At 38.9% G+C, this 26012-nt stretch overlaps 1 protein-coding gene across 3 annotated transcripts in view; it reads right to left on the bottom strand.

Moving 5' to 3' along the window:
- SSH2 (slingshot protein phosphatase 2) overlaps positions 1 to 26012 on the bottom strand; it is a 196049-nt gene that overhangs the window by 28560 nt on the left and 141477 nt on the right. For 2 of the 3 annotated variants that reach the window (XM_075196884.1, XM_075196885.1), the window contains exon 1: positions 11501 to 11922. The exons of the other annotated variant lie outside the window; for it this stretch is intronic. In XM_075196884.1, coding sequence (XP_075052985.1) covers positions 11501 to 11847 — 347 coding nt within the window. In that variant the 5' untranslated portion in view covers positions 11848 to 11922. Of the gene's footprint in view, positions 1 to 11500; positions 11923 to 26012 lie in introns of those variants that run through there. 3 annotated transcript variants of the gene reach the window in all.

Here is a 26012-nt window from a genome sequence, read left to right as displayed (position 1 = left end):
AATCTCAAGTGTTGCACCATAACTCAAGCAGCGCAATGTTTTCTGTAGCGTGAGAAACACTTCTGTTTATGCAGAAATGAAGATAAGCAGTGTATCTGTCTGCTTCCCCTCTGAAGGATAACTTGGTTTGAGGCTCATTTCATCGCCTTCCCTTGGCCTGGAATATCTGGGCTCTTTCTGTGTCAGTGGCGAACTCTGGACAATGTCACAGGGACCCAGATGGAATCTGGAGCATGATTTCATCAGTTAACACAAATTCAGCACAAAAGCACAGTATTGTGCTTGTTCATACATCATTACAGAACTTGCAGATTTTACAAACGATCCAGAGTTCCTAATATATTTAATTTGTGGTCTACCAGAAGTTTCCACTAGCTTACAGTGGGATAAATCTCCACTTAACTAAATGTTATTTTTGCTTTATGAGCCAAGCCAGTGAGACAAACTGTGTCCCCATTTACTAAACATCTATATATAAAAAAACTAGAAAAAAAAAACATTGTAATTTTAAAGCTATTTACACGAGTTTTACCAATACAAATAAAAAGCTTAAATAAATGGAAAATGCTGACTAACATTTAAAACAAATTGAAGAAGCCCTGTGTGATAAGGTTGGATTATGAATGGACAATGTGCACAGATTATGAAATAGTTTGCAGAACACTGGAGCGTGGGAACATGTTCTGTAAAAATGTATATTTTCATGAAACATCTGTGAACCAAAGACCTCAGCATGTGTGCAAGACTTTAAGGGCAGCTCTGTACATTAACTCTTTCACGGCTGGGCAGATTAAGCAGGCTCCTTATAAGGAGGCTTCAGTGATTGAAAGGAGTTTGTTATGTCATGTACAGATAGTTAATGTTACCATACATTACAGATCACTGTCCTAAAACAGAGGTGAGTAATAAAAAAAAAAAAATTACACCTTTGAAAAACAGGGGCTGTACTTTCTCTGCTGCAAAGGCAGACAATAGAGTAGCAATGTTATCTTTTAGACTAATTAAAACACATGTGAACTCAATCGCAAGACACAGCAGCTGGCTTCAAATAAGTAACCGGGATGCAAACAAACAGCAATTTGACATTTTTGAGCACAAGCTCTCGTCTTGTGATATAGAACATGCTGCTCCCTGGCTATAGACATGCCTTAGTTTATCCGAATATCCCCAACTATAAATGGAACAACATGCACTTGCTCTAAAGAAACACTTCTCTCCAACTTCTAAAGAGTAGGTGATCCAAAGATCATCAAACTATTGAATATACCACAATTAAGGACTCCTTTTAAACAGGTTGTGTGTGGCTGGGAAGATCGAAGTAAATCTAGCTTGAAGGTTAAATTTTGCAGCCACGCTGAGCTTCAGATTTAGAGCTGGGAAGGAGTTGCATCCTAGCTCAACTCTAAATTGCATTGTAAAAATAAAGCTGCTCAGTAATTGCACGCTACATGAAAAAGCAGCCAGTATTTTCTCTGCATGAAAGATAAATTAAAAAAACACCCCTTGCATCATCAGTCCAGGTGCCAATGTACAGACCTGAACCTATAATCATGAGTAACAACCAGCGACGTCCTAAAGGCATGATGCCCTAGGCAGACATTTTGTCAATTACACCCTACAGTAATGTTCATGAGAAAAAAGCCCATCGATTCACCAGCGACGTCAGTGCCTGTTCTAAAGTTATCACTAGTGAATAGACAATGGTCGGGCTGAGTTCTCATGAATGTGTGTTCAGTACTCACCCCACAACATGGCTGCCTCTGCAGCAAGTACACTGGAACTGTCCATCCCGCTATGTTACTATTTTTAAAGCCTAGACATTAAAATGTTCCGCATCTGTAAACAGGGCAACTCTTTCACAAAATAACAGCTGTAGGGTCACGAGTTGAGAAATCTTTCTGGAGTATAAACGGGTCACATGTTCAGTGCAAGACACTCATAAAATACACAACTGGGGTACGTAATGGATTGTCCGGGAAGACAGTAACATTTACAGATCTTTTCATTACATGTGGTTAATTTGAAAACGGACAAAAGAGACTGCTATTCTTTGGGTAGATGAAGTACAAAACTTGAGCACATAGAAAATATCTCTACATTTGTCTAATTAAAACAGCATCTTTACTGTTGTAAATAATAAAATCATGTTATTTAATATACACTCATAGGTTACTTGATGTAGAAAAATAGCAATCTTATTTTGTTTGTGTAACAAGAGTGGTCATACAAGGGTGGTCAAATAGTTGTTTGGTGACTTAAATAGCCAGATATGTGGCCAATGTGTCACACTGAGGAGATCTGCCAGACTGCAAAGATATGGTCATTAGTTGGTTGGGATCATTTTGGTCGGGTTATGACCTCACACGTGTCTGCCTGACCAAATCAGAACACTATTCCACTGGGTAGATCCAGTAGCTCTGGGGAATTATCTGTTTAGTCAGCTTGGTCGATTAAACTACCAAATTAACAGACAGGATTGCCACAAGCGCGCGTCCATTGCCGACACAAATAATTTAGAGTTCTATTACAACACAAACTATTGAAAGCTAGGCCCCCATAGTTATATTGTCCCGTTTTACCCAGTGGTTATATGGAACTCTGGACAAAAGCTCAGGGAATAACAGATTGTCCAATCATTACTGTGCAGGCAGCCAGTGGATTAATGCTAGTACCTGAAAGGCAAGAGACAAGCTCTCAATCCATCACAACTTCACCATGGACTGGAAACAGGCTGTAGTCATTTGGGAAATATTCTATTGTAGGGTTTACATCTAAACCACCACTTGCAGAAATAAATAAGGCAAATCCCATATAGAGAGAAAATATACAGAAAATAAAACTTTATACAGCTCTATTCCTATACAAAACAGGACAAAGCTTTAGTAGGTTCTTATAACTGCACTATGGTCACCTTTCATGTCCTTTATGAAGCAGTTTAATGCAAGAGACAGGGCGGCTACTGTAAGCTGTGTCGTTGGGATTTGCTAAGGTCAATATACTGTCCCTTTCCATATTAGTCAAGTGTAGAGAACACTATATTTAGCTGTGGTATGCCCAGCACTTCCCAGCTGAAAAAAGCAGCAAGCCCCCATTGACTTTGTCTGAATTAGGTAGTGGGCTGTCTTACTGGGACGAACGGGAGACAAGATGAATACCGAATAAGTACTGACAAGCGGTATGTGTGGACAGTCTACCAGTGCATCACAGTCAGGATCTATCAATCACATGCTCTTTATAGCTGCCACAGCACAAAGTCTTGGAGCCTCTTCCAACGGACTCATTTTAGGAGGCCCTCTGCAGACAGGCTTCTCACACAGCATTTACCAAACGCCTTTATATATATAGTACCCTTTCAATAGTATATTGCAGTGCTGCACTAATGTGTATGCTATAATATATAGCAATTGCTAAACACAGCACATCTACAATTTAGCCATAAAATGATTCAGGTTCTCCAATTGCATGTGGAATTGGTGCACCATTCACATACTTACAGCAATTGCTATAGCATGGGCTACAAGTGCACCGTTTTGTTTTTTTGATGGAACACAGTCACCAAAACATGTATCATTTAAGTTGACATATTTACTAAATATATTATTTGCACCTTAAAACAATGCATTTTATTCTATTGGTATAAATAAGAAAGCTGTCTAAGGAGCTGGGTATAAGGAACACAGACTTCAAGTTATCAATATAGAAAAACATTAACTTGACATTTAACATTAACTTGACATATAGAGGGTAGGACACAAAATATATTTGTTAAAAATAATTCCATTGTAAATAAAATCTGACTGGGACACCACTGATAACTTTATCATAGTCACGTTTCACAAGACACTAGAGGCCAATAGCCTTCATTACCAGGAAAATACGTCAACCAAACCACTAGCCCCCTTCTGTGTACTACAACAAACTGGAAACTATCACATTAAACTGGACCCCTAATGATACAAGTCAGATGTTCACATAATTGTGCACATCTCTGCATACAGCTAGAATGTATATCTATTACTCTACTGCCACTAATGCTTTTCTCTTTTAAATCCCTTTTCATTAGACATGATATTGGGTGAACAATGCATCTTTTTATGTAGTATTAGCGAGTTCAATACAGTACACAAAAAAAAAAATCATAGATGCAATGAAAGTCTCAAAACCACACCTGTCAGATCATAAGCTGTAACACTACTTTTGCTACTTTTAAAGTTTTTAGCCCCTATAAAACACTGTTCAATTGTAACAAACAGGTTCTTAACTTTACTTAAAGGCTAGGACTAGATCCAAACAGTCCTTTGTGTCTTCAAATGTTACCTAAGTGAAGAGCATTCACAATGACCAATAAACCATGAAGACAATGTCAGCTCTCCACAACCATGTCCAATTAGCTACTTCAATAGAGCTTTGTTTTCTTTTTCATGTCCCACAGACAATGCTTAGTGCCTTGTAAATATGACCGTTCAGAAGTCAAAGACCTCTCCTGACTGGGAAATAGAGGAAAGCTAAGGTTTAAGAAATGTCACAGTAGTCAAGTAGTATTTCTTAGTAAGAAATACTACTTGACAGATTTCAATGTAGTATCTAAGGGGGAGGAGTCAATTAGCCGCGATGTTCTGCGAAACATCGCAGGTGCGCATTTTTACCGTTACTACGGTAAATTCTCTGCTGATTTTTCCTGGGGACGGCCGCGATGTTCTGAGGAACTCATCTGAATCACCCCCTAAATGTTTAAGTTTACCAATCACAACAACACTGGTGGCAGCCATTTTCTGGGCTCAACCAATATTAGCCACTAAGTGCCAGTGGCATCCTTGCATGGTATGATTAGACAATCTCTTAGTAGTAAAAATTAGTCCTAACATTAGTACCCAAATGTCAACTTTTGTCATTAACAACTGCAGAGACTAGAAGTCATCATTTAAACCTTAAAGTGGGGGTATTTGCTTTTCTTATGATACACCTAAAGCAATGCCGAGTTTCTGGAGATTCTGTACCCTCTTGGGTTACTTCGTTGAAGAGAACACTAACTGGACCCTCCTCCAATCCTACACGTAAACATGAGAGAATGTATAACTATAAAACTTTGGAAACGCCTCAATCTGTATAGTTTTAGTTTCATGTAAAACCAATTAACCAAGCTGAGCCAGCACAGATATATTAAGGATCTGCCCTGCCCCCATCATACTTACTGCAGAGTAGGGACAATACTTTGTGGCTTGCCCTCTCAGTAAGTCTGAAAGGTAGCCAGCAGCCTGCAGAGAGCCCATTATCACTCCATTTAGAGCTCTGAACAATGGCTGGGGATCAGCTGTGGGGATTTCCCAGAAGCTGTGCTTCTAGGAAGATAGGGCATGTATAGGGTTAACAGACTAACCAGAAAGGCCGAAAACACCATCACTGTGTGGCTGTATGATATGTAATAATACACACTGCACCCACTTCACATAATAATGTAATGTAATCATGATACAGTTGCAAATTTAAACAATTTAATGTTTTTCCTAAATCTAATGCAAACCAAATGTGCTCATTAGCTAAAAAGAGCATTTCTCATTTTATCTGAGGGCTACACACAGAAAATAATGAAAACTTTCTAAAATAAAAAAAGAAACACACAGACAAAAAGACACCAGCACAGTGATCCGGTACATCCCTCATCTACAATCTACATCATGGAAGGGTCACTTTATTTACTGCATGAATAAAGAACAGGACTGAATTCATCATAAGACTAGGGTACTAAATATATGTTGGGAAGAGAACATTTTTTATAATGTCATGCAGCATTACAATGGGTTTTATAATTCCACATGTGGGTGAGGTGATGTGAATATATTTACTGTTTTTGGATAACAATGAATAGAAGCCTACCGCTATTGTCCTTTGTCTGCTACCATCTGACCTGCTTATTATGTAGCCCCATTGCTGGGTTGCTCAACAGTCTCCTTGTGTTGTGTACTTAAAATGTAAATTTATTTAAAAGAAAATCCCAAACTCTGCAAATCAGATCTTACTATGACTTTGCCGTGACAGACAACAAATGTATACAGTAAGTAATGGAAAATCTATAGGGCCAAGTTACAGCAATCCAGTGGGTGAAAAAACCTAACTACACTGTTAATAATCAGAATCAACCTGAAAATGAACTGTAGTTGCAGATACCTGAGCTGCTGTATAGAGGGAGCTAGTAACATAACCAACGTCATGAACAACAGACGTAACAGGACAATGTTATAATTATCAGACTCCTCAGCAATACACTGTGGTAAAGGTGACTGGTCAGGATTCTAGTTCCGTTTAAGGCGGTCGGTGAAATAAAACCAGAGTACACTTTACAGTCCACCGTCCAAAACAAACAAAATTAAAAAGTTACATTTGTGCAGAATTATGCACATGACCCAGGTAGCTCTTTGTGCACCATAACTAGTTTACCATATGCAATAACCCCTCTGGGCAAAACAGCTGAGAAGCTAAAAATACTCACTATTTGCAGTGAGATAGTTCCATCTCGTCAATCCTGTGTGACTAGTGTCAGGTTATAACCATGTAACAGGGAAAACAAAACACAAATATCTGCACAATAACACATGAAACAATGAGGTAAGCAAGACTACAACATCATTTATTAACATATTTAAAAACAAAAAACAATAGGAGGGGATAATAATTTAACAGTCACCACCACAACTTTGAGCATCTTTTAGTGGGAACCAAACAATAAATGGAATTTAACCCATCAATTCACTAGAAACTAAGGATATCACAGAGGAAGACTACTTTGTGACTTATGACTCCGTGATATTGCTGGCTCGCATGGAATGGATAGGCTGAAAATTCAGGCCACAAAATGGCTGCCTCTATGGCTGACAGCAGGTACATTATAAGATCCTTAAACTGTCCAGCATATCAACATTTCAATGACTGTCAACCAAATGCAGTTACATCCTTTGTGTGCCAACTACTGACGTGTCCTGTGCGACAACTGGTTAGGTAAACAGCACAGAAACACAGGACGTGAGTAACGGTCTGCTAGACTTCGCACTTGAGGTAATGCTTTCCACATAGTAAGTCAATAGTAAAGTAACCTGTTAGTTTCTGTTTGTATGCTGGGAAAAATAAGATAATAGGTGTAGAGGTGAAAAAAAAAAAAAGAAAAACAGACACACACTAAACTGCTGTATAAATAAGGCACTGTGTAGTTAATTACCTTGCAACTTCCGCTTTGAACTACCAATGACTAAAACCTCCTTTGATGTGGCTCTACGAAGTGCTCTGTTATGTCTACCTGCTTATTTTGGACTATCACCAGATACATAATCTGTACAGTCAAGGAACAATCCCCTACTGCCAGCGGGTGCTGTGCATGTCAGCTTCAGTGGCAAGGAAATTATCCAACCTGTGTGCAGATTTTTAAAGAAGGTGTATGATTGTACCTTGCAATATGACAAAATGTATGGATAAAACACAAATACTAAATGGAGAGATGATCTTTATGCCACAGCAGTGTATATTTGTTAGAGTGAAATTGTTATTTTATTGTATAATGAGATAAGTTTTTGTTTTTTGAAATCTTACTTTATAAAAAGGACCATATTTCAATATTCATCTTTCCCATGAAGTGGAAAAGGTCCCCACGGTATACTTCATGAGATGCAGTGGATGGTACATAGCTTTACAGAGCGAATACGAGGTGCTGACATGTCCCCGGCCATCCCATTTGTCATTGTGACAACTAGAGTACTAAGGAACAGCAGGAACCGAGGTTGTTGCTTGCACTAGATATAAAGTACAGTATATAATGTATGCATGCTCTTGACATGATCTTGGAAGTTCCGCAGTGCTAAGCATTCCCCCACAAGGACATCTAAAAGAAGAATGCACCCAATGTAAGACGTGGTTTTACTTCCCTATTGTTTTTTTCTCATACAGATTCATTATAACAATAGACAGTAACTATTCTGTGCTGAAGTTTTTAATTCAAAAGAAAGGGGGTCTACCACAATGCTTGCTTGGCAGAAATGTAATAAAATATCAAACTCCAACGAAATAGCACCCCCACTGGCCAGGATGCAGAATACAGGTTGGCTATACAAGTGAGCAGTTCTTTAACATACAAATTTGAGATAAAAAAAATAAAAAAAAATACTTAAATTGAGGACATTAAAAGTTAAGACTTTTATCAGTCGATTCAAAATAGCCCCGAGGCGCCGTAGTAACATCACACATTGTGCTTCCTTGTTATATTCTGATAATGACCTTGCCTTTTTTTTGTGCAAGCAAAACTGAGCAAACTCGTGGCTAATTGAATCAGCCGATTAGTATCCTTAATTTACAAAAGAAAATGTTTTCCTCCATTTCAAAACAGTATTTGTAATGAAGAGCTGAAGAGAACCACAGATATTCGCAAGGCATTACCAAGTTCTATTAAAATTAACAAATCCTCAAAGACAAGGGCCACACGTTTTTTTGCGACATGCAAAATAGACACAAGCTATAATTATAAGTTCCTAGAGCCACTGAGTCATGCTGTTTTGACCAGTAGATTGCCACATAAGAGCCAATTCCATACAAAGCGAAGGCCAAACAAAGATTAACAGCAGGTGTTACTTGGATACTGAATGCTGGTAACTGAAATCTAGGCCAAGGTAAATAGCACTGGTTTGTTTGGTCTTTCCTTTCCACAGTGATAAATGCCTATGGTTGATCACTAAACTAGCACAGTCCATTCCTACAGCCCTCAAAGTTTCTTCTACACTATATCTACTTCAATCAACTAGGTCACCTATGCATTAAAAACACAACCTTTTGACAGCACAGAGGAGTTTCAACAAATAGGACTGATATACATAGAATGCTGGGATTTATAGTTCACCAGCACAGTGTATGAAAAACCCTTGAACATGCTTTAAGGGATATTTTTAATTTGAAAACTAGAGCACAGACAATGGCATATACGTGTATGCTTTGCTTGCTTTAAGACACAGGACAATAGGAAAACATAATAGGCACAGATTATAAATAGGGCCTATTTCACAAAGTAACCTGTGTTTTGTGCAATTATCTTGCACAGTACTTTGATCTGTGGATTAAAAAAAAATGTTTTTATAAAATTGTACCCTGACCTTCCAATGCACTTTCCTTTCTCCACAAAATCACTAAATAAAAAGTCTCTTCTTGCCTGATTACAGTAGAAGAATAAAAAACAATATTTGCTATGCCAAGCATAATTATTGTAGTTTCCGCCATCCCCAAATATCACATATACAGACTATAATTAGAAGGAACTGCACTCCAATTAAATCTTACCACTTTGTCTGTTAATACCCAATCTCGTTTTATTACGGTGTTTGTTCCCAATTGTAAAGTCCTACAGACTATTGTGCCGCTAGATAAATTCATTTTAATACTGTTCTCACCTAAATGGAGTACACCCCTGTCCTATAAGGGATTAGATAATACACAGGATAACACTTATTACCACATTCGAATGTCCTCCTATTTTTCCATAGGAAATGTGTAAAATTTCTCACCACAGAGGAAGTCTGCTGTTACCAAATTATCTAATAAGACAATGAAATATTCCACAAAAGAATTCAATGCTTGCATGCATATAAACAGGAAGCTAGAGGCAGATAAAGACCAGCCGTGCTGGAAGAGAACACCGGTTACTAGTGGCGAAGAGACTCTGCAAAGTCACCAGACTGTCCTGACAAAAGGTCAAGTCCCTGGGAGTGATCTGTTATTGCTGAGGTGAGACATGGGTTCACAGTGATGCTAAACTGCTCAGGAAGACGCGGCACTATATTTAGCAAAACAAACAAATTAAAGGATCACATTTAAAATACCCTAATGGTTCAAGAAGCCCTGCAAAGTATTAATAAAGCCAATCGAGTGAAACTGTCGTATAGGGTCATCTTCTACATACTATAGGATTGTAAGCTCTTAAAGCAAGGAAACACATTTTTACTTTTAAGCTTACAAAACAAAGCTTTGTAAATCATGCTCAATCGGTCATGATCTCTTATCAGCACAGATGAGCTAGTAAAGATATTAAAAACAGGAAGTAAAATAAAAATAGAATGATGATATATATTATTGTATAAAGTACACATATACATTGAATCACAATAACTGCCATGTAGACAGGAGGTCTCATTCCATTAAGATAGTTGTATGCAATCCACACATGAAATTCATTTTCCCTTGTACTTCTAACTTTGGCATTTCTGGCTGCTTGACAGCTATAAATGCACATCCTGGTGTCCATTAGAATATTGCTTAACTTGTGAAAATAATATATCTAGTTTCAAATAGTTAGGGGAACATTTGCACACATTTGTGAACATGATTCTAAGATAAATTAAATAAATGTATATTTTTGGGAACATGATTACAAAACGAAGACTTACAACTGCAGGTAAGTGCTGTGTGAACAACAAACTAAAGTCACAGCTTCCTTGAATACAATAAATAAAATTAATTCAGCAATAAGTATAAATTCCCTTAACAAAAATTGCCATAAGCACAAGAAGAACATATTACCAAAGCAGAGACCTTTTAAAGTCACTTTGAACCACTTCTGAAAAAAATAAGGAATTAAACTATGGCATGGCACACTTGTTAGGTATTGCAGGGAAATTTCTAAATATATATATATATATATATATATATATATATATATATATATATAAAAAAATATATCTATATCTCTATCTATCTATCTTCCCCAAAACTTAAAGGGAGTCTATTCCATGCAAGCCATTCTTTATTGTACAAGACCTCCACTGTATACAGGGATGAAACAAACTCATTCAGTAACATTTTGCATCAATAGAAGCCTATGGCAAGATTCCCTGAAGTGGGCATGAAGGCCTGTAGAAGAACCATTGTCCTGTATATGAAACTATGTGCCTCAGGGACAAGCTCCCTATGAAGCAACATTAAAAGGAGGGGGGGGGTGTAAATCTAGAAAGACTAGCAAATTATATATAATAATGCACAAAAGAACCCCTCACCCTATATAATACACTACAATCTCTCTTTTCACAATCCTCTATAATTGCAGAATTATTGTTCCTGGAGGTTTTAGTAACAAATTCAGCACCCCTCCCCTAACTACTATCAGTTATTCCAACTTCTTCCACTAGTCAAGAGGTTATAGTACCACTTTACAACCATATAAAGAGAAGGGTGCAATAGAAATTGGTAATTATACTACATGTTACACAAAAATGTCAACCTCATACTGCCACTCTGAACTCTATATAGACTCTTCACTAACTTATAAAAACCTCAACCTACTTGATGTACAAAGCAAACGATGGACCTGTATAAATATAGAATTATTCCGTGTGAAATTGGGTATAACTTCAAGATCAGCTTATTAGAACCATATCCAGTGTAAGTCTGTAATTTAGAATGACAACTTGCTGTTAATTCCCAATAGAGTGTATGGAACGTTCAGCTTATTCCATCTTCCACGTCCCGCACTACTTACAGCTGGTTGATGGTGTTCTGGGAAATCACTGCATTCTCGGAGAAGTGAGGGATCATCTTCACCCCACAGCACGCACACAGATGGCCGCTGGCTGCCTGCCTGTCCCCGGATAACGTGCTTAGAGTCATGGGGAGCTGTACCGCAGCGCTGCCCGCCGTGCACTGAGCGCACCGGCACATAGGATCACTGGCTGCCGGTCCACATCCTGCACTTCCGTGGTGCCAACTTTCTGCAAGTCCTAATGCTGATCCTGGAGGTAGTGTGTAGTATGTAAGCTGGTGACCGCCTCCAATGTGCTTTACTGGGACTAGATGATGCCGGAGCACAGCCTCATCATGCACTAACATGCCAGCCTGAGCCCCGTTTTCTACATACTGAACGCCGGGCTTCCTGCTGTCCCGGTTAACAGCTGCCGAGTCCCGCGCATGCGCATCTGATATCCCTATCAGCTCACCTCCTCTCTTGTCTTATTGGTGAGGGGCATCCTCACAACGTGCTGTACACTTCACCCCCTTCCCCCCTCATAGCATCACATTTGCTCTAAAATGAACCACAAAAAAGCAAAAACTTCATTACCCTGGTCAGCAAAATGATTAAAGTTCTAGTTAATCAAAGGGACGCTGCTAAGTTTAGTTACTTATGTGCCTGAGAGACATAGTCTCCCTTTGTAATGCACACTTTCATTGCCTTTGAAATGCACAAAAGCCATTTGCTTATCAAGTCACTGTCTTATGTCACAGAAGTGCTTTTATTTAAGGTACCACTTAGCGCTAGTCAGTTTAACATGCCGTGTTGCCTGTTGTCTTTCAATGTGCTATATAATGGTTTTAGAAACATTTATTTCAGCTTAGAAAACCGTTTAACCATAATTAGTGTAGTTTTTTATTAGCAAAGGATCAATAAATTGGTCAAACTGGCAGATTTTGGAGTAGTTAGTTATTTCTGAGGTAGCAGGACAAAGGATGGCCAAAATATACCTCACAAACTTTTTTTCAAACACGTAAATTGGATGATTTTCAGTTACCAAATATCATACATTACAGATTGTGATTATTAAGATTTCTGAAAGACCGTATTGGAATTTATCCACAAAGCTCTGTATGGATGATGCAAAAAAAAGAGTTTAGAAAAAAAAGAAAGAAATTTGAGACTGACTTTACAAAAGAGATGATGTTACTAGGTATCTACAGGAATTTTAGAATCATAAATTATATCTACAGCCTGAGAGGAAGACCGGTTTATATTAACCACGGTCTTAGAATAATTTATTAGATAAATATAATCACCATTATCACTATGCTGGCATAAGAAGTAGACAACCTGTGTTTTTATTGGTAAATTAATGCAGAATGAGCAGAGCCGGATTAACCATATGGCTAACTGGGCTACAGCCCAGGGGCCTATGGCATCTAGGGGGCCCTTGAAAGTGCTCAGCAGCAGTATTGATCCGTCAGGGGCGGGGGCGCCCCCGGCGCGATCAGTGCTGCTGAGCACTTTCCCTGCGGTCCTTCCCCGGCGCGCTGTAGTCTCCTTACTGAGGAGATCTCTTGAGTCTCACTCTCACGAGATCTCCTCAGTAAAGAGCGTACAGCGCGCCGGGGAAGAAGGTAAGTGCCGGGGGGGGCGGGGAGCTCGGATCACGGGGGGGCCCTCACGGGGAATGGAAGCCCCCTTAGCCCAGGGGCCTCCATTTCCTTAATCCGGCACTGAGAATGAGGCATTGTTTCATGCCAACCAGACTACGACGGAGTGATATTATGAAAGAAGGACCCCAAGCTGCAGGTTTCCATGCCCAGCCTGTCATAGCCTAGTGCGGGTAGCGGTTGTTTCCTGGGGAACCCACGCTGTTTGTCCATCCAATTTTGCAACTAGCAGCCCAGGATATGAGCGCTGGTACTGATAAGACTTTTGAGGGGCAGAGCAGATTTTTAAAAATTATTTATTTTACCTTTTATCTTTGCACCAGCTCTCAGGCACCCACAAAAGATACACCTACTGGCAGGCGTATCTGTGTGTCCCTGCAGATCAACATCATTCACAATTCCGCACCCACGCCCTCACTGTACTTGGCCTGCAATTGCATGTCCCTTAAATCCCCAGCTCCAACATGTCAGATGTTGCCAACTTTGCATACAGACGCATGCGTACAGTATTGAATGTAGGCATGCACAGTGCAAATTAGCACATTGTGCGCTAATCAAAATGGCTTACTTCCAACTTAGCATCAGTTACAATAATTGGTAAACAAAAAGTATGGCAAGAATTCCTGAATAAACCCATTTTGATTCCATGTCTGAAAATAAAATGTGATAAAAAAAAATAGTGCCAAGGAGTTTGAATAATTTTTCCAGCCTCTGTATCCATCAAACATGATATGCACATCAAAATGTATGTATAAATGTTAGCTTTCTAATAACAGAATGGCAGTGCAACTCCATAGAAAGTCAGGTAATCTATTTAGGCTCTTTAAAGTATACATTTTCGTAACCTTTGATCCCGCATCTTAAGACATACTAGCATTAGAGGTAGAATTTCATTTTTTATAAAACTGATAATCATGCTTTGTATTAATTTTAATTATGCCAACTTTTGAAAACTTCAAAATAAAATTGTAATATTTCCAAATGTTATGCTGGAAAAAATATGTCCATAGGTGATATTTATGACTTGATGAGAATCCTAGCAGTATTGTTATAAGAAAAACAGTTGAGTAATCACTGAGGGCTCCCTAACTTATTATATTCATTATACAGAATGAAAACATTGTGGTGCATACACTATCAAATATCACAGTGGGTCACACTGTAAATGTAAACCTGGGTACATACTACAGGCTTTTCAACCAATTACCGTGCCAACTAGACGATAAACGTCAGTTAGGTGTGATATCGCATTAGTGTGTACTCTCCCACGATCATGTTTTATCGCAATAGTTTGATTTGAATTTATAAACTGACTAAAAATCACTATCCACGAAAGAACGATGTCTGCAAAAGTAGAAGTGTGTATGCACTCACTACCAGCAGTGTAGGCAGATCTCCATAGTAGATGTTGAGCAGTGATGGCTAACCTGTGACCCTCCAGGTGTTGTGAAACTACAAGCCCCAGCATGCTTTGCCAGTAGATAACTAGCTGGCAGAGCATGCTGGGACTTGTAGTTTCACAAACATCTGGCGTGTCACAGTTTAGCCATCACTAGTGTAGAGTAACAATCTTTTCAGCAGATGGTTATGACAGATGAAGAGCACAGATCTGAAGGTAAATCGGGTAGGTGTATACGTATATATAATCTGAATGCTCACCGGGACTTTCAATCGGTAAAATCGTTACAGAAATCGCATCTGCAGCAATTTTCTGTAGTGTCTACCCAGCTTAACATTTCATAAATGCATCAGCTTGCAAAACAATTATTGGCAATATTTAAAAAATCCATTAAAATAACTAAAATGTTTTGCTATTTTTCACGTTAGTTAAACTATTAAAGAGGCTTTTATGCAAATTGTACATAAGCCTCCTAATTCTCCTTTAGATAGTTGCCTATGATCCCTTACAGGACCATCAGGGACAATGGCATTCACCAGCATAAGACAATACATACTGAATGTACAGAAGGGGCTTCTAACCCTATAATGTTACTGAAAAAAGTATGGATGAGTATTAGTAATATTGGCTATACACACGTTACATTCCAAGTGTATTGAACACTACATTCCACATAATCTGAGAGCAATTAGGTCACTGATATTAAGGGCCAAACTGTACAAATTTGATCAGAATACAATAATCCAACACTATTGGAATGCAATAGAAATTAGTGCTAACCTACTATATATGTGTCAAGGGAAGTCATCATCTAACCTGATTTGCCATTCACCAGATCAATTCAATTTTCATTGTTTAGGATGGGGCCACTCGCGATAGTGACTAGTCAATTTGGATGAATTTATGGACAGCTTAAAGTGGATTTATTAGTACACGAAAGAAGCATCAATTATGTGGTCTTAACTAGTATTCAGCCCATCAACTCGCCAGGAAAAAATGACATTGTTGAGGTAGGCTCTGCATGATTAATATTCATGAGGTACTGGTTCTTAGTGAATCAGGTCCACTTAAAATGTGCCCATACAACCCTCAATAAAGGTTATTTTTAGACGCATCAAAAAATTTGCAATGCTCAAACATACGTCTGTAGTGTTGAAATAAATGCACTATATTTTTCTGGTAGTGAAATAAAAATCCATGTAGCTATTTGCAGAATGATGTTAGCTCAGCTCTAACAGCAGCAGAGTTTATTCAGGTGAAATGTAAACATATATTCATGTAGGCTATAGACTGTTTGAACAAAGAGCAAACATTTTATATGTAGTGGAACTACCATTCCTAGATGCACTTTGACCAATGCAATAAAAACATAGAAAAAACACAGAAAAAAAGTGACAAAAGTGATAAAGACAGCCCTGATGTCTCCTGGTTACTGCTTAATTAAAGATAAAAAATTAAGCTAAAATGAACAAAATATTGGGGTGCTTAAATGAATGAATAAAAGTAAGTGGCTCTAAAGTAGGCCTGGCCAATCTGTGGCTCTCCTGGTGTTGTAAAACTACAAGCCCCAGAATGCTCTGCCAGCTGATAGCCAGACAATTGCTAGCAGTGTATGATGGAACTTGTAGTTTCACAACATCTGGAGAGCCACAAGTTGGCCAGGCCTGCTCCAATGTGTTAGGACTAGACTATAAAGTGACATTTACTCTTTCCAGAAAGCTAGGCACAGATGAATTTATGGGGGCTACTTCTAAAGGACTGTGAAGCGGGTGTGCTCCTTGTGCCAAGGCAGGCACTTAAGAGGGAGTGCAGGTCTGCACTTTTTGTGATTCTTAAATAAAGGCAGACAGCCATTTTACGAGTCAAACAAAAAAAAATAACCATGTAGCCTAGCAACTCATTAGGGGGCATATTTAAGATGCATCGCTTAATATGAAAGATAGTTTTCAATCCTCCTTGATTGAACTATCTTTCATATTTATCAATAAACGTCAACAAGGACAGCAGTCATGTTAAACTGCTGTCCCCGTGAAGTTTGTCATTTACCTTTTCGCAGCCTCTTCAGTGCGAAGAGAAGGGTCTTCACAGAATCTTCATTAAAATCATGTGCACGGACACTATAACGAGGAACTGTTGTCATGTGACAGAGAGGGATCACATGATCCCTTCACACATGCGCTGTGCAACTCTGCTCTTTGGAGCTGTCTTCTGTGAAGGTTTTCAATTATGTTCATGTACGGCAGCTTTTTTTTTATTGATAAATGGCGTTACTGCGCTCTGCACATACACTGTTATGGGGACTGCTCCGTAAAATTAAGTGAGATACAAAGCAGCAGATATCTGCTGCGATGCAACGATCATAAATAACAATTTTGCAGTTGTTTTTGGAGATTTAACTGAGGAATCATGTTTGATAAATAGGCCATTAGAAACTAGTCACATCACTGAGGAACTCTGATGTAATGTCACTAGTTCTTAGTAAATCCTGGTTCGGCATACGAATTAACCATCCACTTTGTGGGGATTGGTTGTTATAGGAACCTCTTAGAGACTGCCGATTGCCCAAATTGTCAAAATATATAGGGTGGTAACACACACCCTTTAAAATGGAATATACTAGGCCAGCATGTCAATGCACAAAACACCATTATCAGGACATGAAGCAACATGACATACATCACACCAATAAAACAAAAAAGAAATAAACGTACACACAAAACAATCACCACTCAATGTTTATGGATGTATTTCATGCTTTTTCATGACCTGATGTTGATGTTTCAGCAATAAAATGGGTTTACTATCCTATATCTTTCACCACTGTGTGTAAATGAGATATATATTTTAAGCAACCCATGGCTCCCCCACTGTCCTTCACCTACTACTCCTATCATTCTCAGGCTGCAGGTTGTATTCCCCTATGTCAGCTGCTCACTCACTGTAAAAGAACAGGCTCTGAAGTGAGTCTATATTTGCTGAATAAACTGGGGAAAGCTATTACTTTTACTAAAAACAAAGCAAATAACACTCATGAATATGAATATATATGGGCAGCACGGTGGCTAAGTGATTAGCACTTCTGCCTCACAGCACTGGGGTTATGAGTTCAATTTCCGACCATGGCCTTATCTGTGAGGAGTTTATATGTTCTCCCCACCTCCGGGTGCTCCTGTTTCCTCCGACACTCCAAAAACATACTAGTAGGTTAATTGGCTGCTATCAAAATTTACCCTAGTGTGTGTGTCTGTGTGTGTGTATATGTTAGGGAATTTAGATTGTAAGCTCCAATGGGGCAGGGACTGAAGTGAATGAGTTCTCTGTACAGCGCTGCGGAATTAGTGGCGCTATATAAATAAATGGTGATGATGATGATATATACATAGCATAATATTAGGAAGTCTGATATGGAAAAGACTGATGTGCTGGAAGCAGAGGCAGCCATCTTCCTCTAGGGCAGGCTACAGCTCTGTGTATATCTGGGCTCGCCATTCCATCACATGTCAGTAGCTGATACAACATCCAAGAGTGGTCATTTTGCAGCCTAGGGAATGATCATAGTTTACTAGTAAGACTTGTAATGTGAAATGTCTACTTTTAATTCACAAAATATGATGGGTGCTGGTAGAGGAACCATTTAGACAGACTCTTGAAACTTTATACCTTACAATATAAATCCTGAGACACTACATTAGCTTGTAACCTGAGGAGAAATACTGCTGTACATCAGAGGTGTCGTGGCTGTCGGCTTGAAACGTAGCTTTACAGGCAAGTTCAGTGTCTAAGGTGACAAAACTCCATTAGATATTAGTCAGCACAATCACCATGTAAGAATATCTGGACTGAAGCAAAAAAAAAACAAAAAACACCTTTAACTTTTTCATAAGTAATCCAAAGTTGCAGCCAGCTGCATGTTGGTGCGATCACCATCACTCGTAAAAGGGTTTACAATTCCCCACTCAGAGCACATTGGGCTAAATGTCACACCTTTAAAAATAAGAACATAATCTATACAAGCGACAGGTGATTCACAGGCCTAATGTACATTATGGTATCAGCTTCAGCATGTATGTGGTGTTTACCTAATGCTTAACATACATGGCTGGGGCTGTCAGTACACTAAACCAACAAACTGCTCTTGACACTTAGGTGTAAATGTGGCATTTATTATGTTGTACATAAACAGCTGGTTACACCTCAGCGACACTGAACATTGTTTTATGTACTTTAACTTTTCCACTGCGGAGTTGGCTCTTTCCTCATGACTGCACTAGCGCTCAGTTACACAGTCACTCCATCGCCTCATCCGTCTCAGCTGTGTGCCATTCAAGAGCACAACTATTTACATTGCAAGTTCAGGTCATTCCGTGTAGTTCTTAAAATTCTGAGGGGGGGGGGGGGGTTGGGGCTTTCACATTAAATTCCTTGGAACCCAAATATTTGAAAGGAAATTCATTTGCTAACAATATGAGATTATATTTTGGGGTATTCACTAGCTGTATTTCATTGTAACATAACTAAATATTTGTTGGATATATTTTGTTTTATGTTTATTAGAGAACATCTTGTTGTACAAAACCACATAACACAGGAGTAATCAAATTTGCTTAATAAATCAAAGAATATAACTGGGTATTTTAGGCCTCTTTCCAAAATGTGAGCCAAGGGCACTACAAATTGTAATCGATGTCTGTCACATCTGGCTTCTCAATGGGGTAAGGGAATGGTGAGCAGCCACTGACAGTTATGAGGTAAACCCATTCATGTTATTAAACATTTGTAAATTCAGAATTCTAGGAAATAAAAATAGACCAACTTAACCAGAAACAATAGCTCAGGAAAGTAGGACATATATTTGGAAGTTTGCAATTTTTTTCCACCAAGACCTAAATTACTGCAGTAATTCCTGAAGTGTTTAAAAATGATGGACATGTGTCTTTCATCAGCCTCTTAACTTGTATCTTGTATCAAGGTTTATAAACTTAAAAAAGATTCCAATTGATGTTAAAGGGAACCATGTATGGTCCTACATGAAATAACAACGAGAGAACCATTGTTCTAAAATACACAAGCACACAGCAAATAGATCATCATCATACTTATATAGCACCTCTAATTCCGCAGCGCTAACACATATACATATTAAATTTTAATTGTCAGAATGCAGTGTCACCTCTAAAATAGGTACTGCCACTGATAATGCAAGCACAAAAACTTTGTTTTCTCCTTTGGGTTATTAATTTTAAACCTAAATTATGCGATTCAAACTCTCAAAGTGCCTTCGGCTGCTTAAAAATCAAATACTGTTAACAGCATGCCTCCCAAATGTCCCGATTTTGGCGGGACATCCCAAAGTAGCGGACTGCAAAAGGGGCGGGACTTACCTGAAAATCAGGTGGGATTTTGGTCAAATATAAACGTTTGTGTAAAGAATTTGGGCACAACTGGCTGGAGTTTAGGCGGGGCCTATTTCGTCCTGCTTATGGGATTCTGAGTGCTGGGAGCTATGTAACAGGTGAGTGAAAATAGTAGCCTTAGGGGGGGATTCAATTCAGCAGAAAGTGTCTCGCGGACATTCCGGAGAAACCACGCACATATATATCCGCTCACCATAAAACTGAGCATATATTTTTACCATAGTAATGGTAAAACTGCACAGCCGCAACATTCCCGTCAACAATGCGGCTAATTGAATTCCTCCTTAGAATATGGAAATGCAAATACAAAAGAAAAAAACAACAGAAATCACATAGTATAAATCAGGGGTGGGCAATGTTTTCTGTAGCTGGGTGCCAGGCGTTGAGCATTACAAGGCAAAAAAAATTAAATTCAGGAGTGTCATGATCAACATAACATATACAAACTTCATAAAAAGTAATAGATGTTGCTTCCCTCAGAATGAGGGGCACAGCTGTCTTGGAGAGGTGCTGGAGTGTTTTCACTGAAGGGGAATATGAATATAGGCTCTCTAGCGTGGGCTCGCAGAGGCTGGGGCAATCCAGCCTATACCAAGAGCAATGCTGTCTGCGAGGACGGAGCAGGAGGATAGGACGGGACTCAGATGCCACTCAAAATGTGCTTGAATGCCACCTTCTGGCACGAGTTCCAAGGGTCCCACTGCCTGGTATAAATGATGCTTTGAAATGTTCTCCATCAATAAACTACAGAGAATGGATAATCGCATCACAATAGATCAAGATTTACAATAGTATAACTGGGCCACCATGTAAAAATAGCAGGCAAAATTGACATATATTTACATACTGAGGTTTTGATGTGCTCTATTTAATCATTAAAGTACACTTCTAGGAATACTGTATCAACTACTTTAGTGAGAAAAATGTAACTGGGGCTTCAGGTGTAGGTGCATGTGAGTAACAGCCATTAATCCACTGTATGCTATACCCTAACACCAAACATTCCTACCTGCTTGCTCATCATCATACACCAATTATACAGGTCTACCCCTGACCCTGTGTCTCACATATTACAAAAGGTTCCCACCATTTATACCTTAAAAACAACTGATCCAGGAGTGCTCTAATGATACAAACGTACCTCAGGCAGTTCAGTAACCTACCAGCCCTGTTCATGTAACACAAGACCGCGTTACTTTCTAAATGATCACCACTGGAGAACAGACCTGACATCCACTCACAAATAGATTGCACTGGGAGGTCGAGAGGGTACTTGTACAGCAGACAGACAAGATGTAGAGTGACCACTCCAGTGTACGCCATGTGATTACAACGGTAATTCTTCTTTCTGTTGATGCTCTTTTACGCTGCAGATAGCAAAGAATCCCCATAACCCACACTAATTATATATCTATATATATATATATATATATATATATATATCTATATATATATATATATATATATATATATATGTCATAAAACGGTTTCCGACCATAGCACGACATATACACTCACGAGTCTTCTTATTGCTTAGTCTCAGCAGCAATATATATGTGAACGCTGGACACTGTTGTGTGCTAACTATTCATATCTACGTTATGAAATACATTCTAATTGATCTTTTGTTTCAAGTTCCAGTACAACATTATAAAAATATATAAATAATAATAATAATAATAATAATAATAATAATAATAATAATAATAATAATAATAAAAAAGAAAAGGAGCTTGTGGGTATGTACAAGAAACCAGGAAAGTTTTGACAGACCAAGTTCTTCTATAGACTTAAGAGTGTGATGATTAGATATGTCATCTCCTCTGGAGACAAGCACTGTGTATGACTGGAACACTGAGATAATGTAACTGTTCTACCAAACACAGATCACAAAAGGCACAAACAAACCCAAATACTTTCAAAGCATTTTTATATTTTTGTGCAGCAAACAGATTATTTTTTCTTAAGACATAATTTGCAAAATATGCTCATTCTGTTCCCACGTGGTTGAAAACTAGATGACACATGATCATTTTCTACAGTACAAAAACAGTTAAATCATTTGGAAACAGCTGCAAAATTCTAGTAAAAAATTAATAGTAGTCTTCACTGCCGACCATGTCCTGTTCTAGTGCATAGGGAACAGGGGGGCAATACCACTAAATGGGCCGGCTGGATCTCTCATAAACCTGAAAATTCAGATGTTACAGGGTGGTCTTTTTGGGCACATGCCATGCTGCTAGTGGCAGCCGATTAGGTCTAAAGCACGTATGGGAACAGTTTTTTCAATGTAACTAATAAATATCAGTTGAAATCTTCAGCTCACAATTAGATACAAAAATAACTTTGTTGCCTAACAGAAGGCAGCAGAAAAGTGTATAAAATTCATCTATTGCTCACTATCTGTTGATTAAAAGTCAGACTTCCCAGTGGTCCAAATCTGATCCTCAAGAGCGATACCACAAACTATGGATTGTGGCTAGACTTGCTGACACTACATTTGCAGGCTTCGTTTTAATAGCTATGTACTAAAGAAAAAAAAAGTATAATAAGTGTTGTAATGTACAGATGTCTGGCCATAATTTCTGGCTACATGTAGAGGCACAACATATCCAAAAATGTAAAACATTGCAGATAATATACCCCTCTGTACTAGTTCTTAAAAAAAATACAATAGCCTGCTTTCCTGTGTGTTTGTCACTTAGTAATTATTCATCCCTGTAAAGATGATATCAGAGAGGAAGGCAGAGCTGTCTAATCTAATGGACAGCTGAGTCATCAGTTTCAGTTGACCTACCGGCCCGGAAACCCTTAATGCCTTGAGAGTAAGGAACCATCTATAGATATGGGATGATCTGCTGACCTGCAGTAAAACCATTAAGGTAGAGCTGCCTCCTACTCACAGCAGTCACTTTTTGGGCTGAGCTAATACATAGCCAGCCAATACACAGGGAACTAGTGACATTACACAACGCCTCACACCTCAGTCAGGTCACTAGTTCCTAGACCAATTATGGCTAACCTGTGAAACTCCAGGTGTTGTGAAACTACAAGCCCCAGCATGCTTTGCCAGTAGATAACTAGCTGATAGCTGGCAAAGCATGCTGGGGCTTGTGGTTTCCCAAACACCTGGAGTGTCACAGGTTAGCCATCACTGACCATTAATACTTGTTCAACCAACTAAATGGCCGCCTCCACTGTGTGCATATGATTGGTTCACTTTAAGAGCATCTCTGATAATCTATGTCTGACAGGATAGTGTCAAACTTTTTCCTTGTGTTGAGTTTCCTCTCAGCAGTTACCGACCAACTTCCAGCAACAAACAAAAATGGAGTTTATACATGAAGAGCCTCATATCTGGGTGTGTTCTGCCATCTTTGATTGTGTTGCACAGTGAATTGGGACATATAGGAAGGCAGATATAGTGAGCACCGTATCTATTTCTTCCCTGAAAAATATGCAGACTTCTAAAGACCCTTTCATGTCTCACATCACATTATTCAAATAAATAAGCAATTCTGCAGGGTACATGATGCTTCTGTGGGCTGCAAATGAAGACTCGTTAAGCTGTCACTTGAAGCGGTACAGATTTCTGGCCAGTGTCACCATGCACATGACCAGTGCCAATAAAGGAATGCAATGTTCCACAACACATGAGGCTAAAGCATCTGACAACATTGTCAAACTTCTGGGTAATGTGTGTGCCTGACAGAAACATGTCACGCAGCAGATCATCACACAACGAGAACCCTACTAATCTGTGTCATATACAGCTAATACCTACAAAGAGTGTCCCTAAGCCAGGTGACCCAGCAAGAAGAGATTGTTTACTTGGACAGACAACTCCTTTCTTCATCTACCTCTGATAGGATAATTAACATTGACTCCATTAAGGGATCTAAGGACAGCAATGTTATCAGTACAGGATAGAATACAAGAATAAACATGCTGGATGGTGTATGGTTTTGTTTGGTCTGTAAAAAGCAATCAGACTAACCCATCGGAATAACAAACCTCAGACGCTGAGTAAGATCTCAGCACCCACGGAATATGTCAGTGGGAAGAGTTCATGCTTTCACCTGTGAGTCATAGCAGTGTACAGGTGTTCTCTTGTGTTCTGAATGCACACAGCCTACAGAAAGCTGCTCAGTAATCCGTGCAATGCTGCTGGCCACCCAGGGTGACTTTGTCAACCAATTTGGTCTGAAATTGGCATGTGTGTGTGGACCTGGCCCAATCAAAATCTGATAGGATCAATCAGAATCATGGGGGATTTACAGGCATGTACTATAATGATCTGGTTGTTTATCATCTGACTATTCTCAGGCATCAATCTCGTTTTGTGGTCACATGTGGCAATAACGGGCCAGCTTCTCAATGTTTTTTTATTTTATAGAGCCAAGTAGTAATAGCCATGATGAAAAACCAGCCAACTAAAAATATTTAACAAAATTCAAGTTATTAATGCACATTTAAAGCAGTCGTCATTTTCTGCACGTCCGTTTTCACTCTTGTGATGATGTGGGCAGGAATATAATAGGAGGCCAATCAGACCATCTAGCACAGTGCAGAGTATTTCAGGAGATTAGTGTGCTGATCTAGTGGGAGACAGTAACATGTCCACTTACATCATTAAGTTCGGACCGGGCTGCAAGTAACCGGGGTAGTGTCATGATGTGAGGAGGAGAATGGAGACAAGCAGAAAGCTGCAGACTGAGAGTTAGATAGTGGAAAGAGAAGGGTCCCCCAACAGCACAAAGTAGTGATGTCAAATCTCATAGTATATATACACCACATAAGCATTGGGACTTTAATGCATACATATACTGTATTCTTAGGTGAGGGTAGTTCAGGTTAATAAACATTGCAGTATTGTTATAAGTACTATCCAGCCTGGTAGCATGGTAGTAAGCAGGATATCACACTCAGGTTCTGTGTCTTCTAAAAATAGAACAAACAAACAACCCTTATTCCGTGTAGTTACAGTCCCACTTTACTGTATGCAAATATATAGAGATAGTTCACTACTGACTGGGAAGCAGCAAATAGTTAATATAATAAATTATTCTTCTGTGGATAATATCCAATTTAATTTTTTTCATATAAAATATAATCATTCTTAATGCCTATCTTATTTTCACAGGTAGTTCCCTTTTACCGGGATATATAAGCATAATTAAAAGAAGAATATGTATACAACTTCAGATGTGACTGGTATTTTACACTTACACATGCTGCGTTTGCAGTAGGATTGTTGAAGGTTTTGAAGACATAACATCTGTCCTCTGTCGTGCCATCAACTAGGATCAACTTTGGAAAAATATATCTGAAAGTCTGTTTTAAAATGTGCCACTAACTTTTTTATTGAAACAAAAGACAAACCTGCACTATCTTCAAAGACAAGACTAGGAGGTGTCTGAAAAAGCCCAGCGATAAAGGACACCTGATGGAGTCAAAGTCTAACCCCAAAACAAACTGATAATTGTTATATTGTCTTCTATGCAAATGTCTGTTAGGAGATATCAGCAGGATCACAGTATTCAGACAATCAGCAGACAGCACTTCTGCTCAATTATCACCTGCTCAAACAATGCAGTGTTCAACAGTCAGTGATCACCACAAAGACACTAGTAATAGCCTAGGAAAAAGGATTTCAATGCTGGTCATCTGTATAAAGATTAACAAAAAAAACACCATATTCATAGAAGAAGAATAGATCAGCATAATGACAAAACTGCGGCTGGGCACCTTTAAAGCAGACAATTAGAATACACCCAATTAGACTTTTAGCAAGAGCTGTAGTCAACTGTGGTCACTACCAGACTGTACAGCTGGGGAGAGCTGTGTACTTATGTGGCAGTAATTGTTCCTTGTCTTGGGAGGAGGGGAAACCCAGAATAATGGAAGTGTGCAACACTTTGCATCAAATACTGGTTCCCGCATTGGTGTCTACTGCACATAAAGAGGAACAACTACTGGGTCTTAAGACCAGGAGCAAAGCAAGCAAATTACAGTTCAGGTAGTGTGCTGAGGGACATTTATAAAAACTGATGCAC

Source organism: Mixophyes fleayi, chromosome 2, assembly GCF_038048845.1.
Source record: "Mixophyes fleayi isolate aMixFle1 chromosome 2, aMixFle1.hap1, whole genome shotgun sequence".
Classification (NCBI taxonomy): domain Eukaryota; kingdom Metazoa; phylum Chordata; class Amphibia; order Anura; family Limnodynastidae; genus Mixophyes; species Mixophyes fleayi.
The sequence above is the reverse complement of the archived record's forward strand: the minus strand, read 5'-3'. Positions and strand labels throughout refer to the sequence as shown.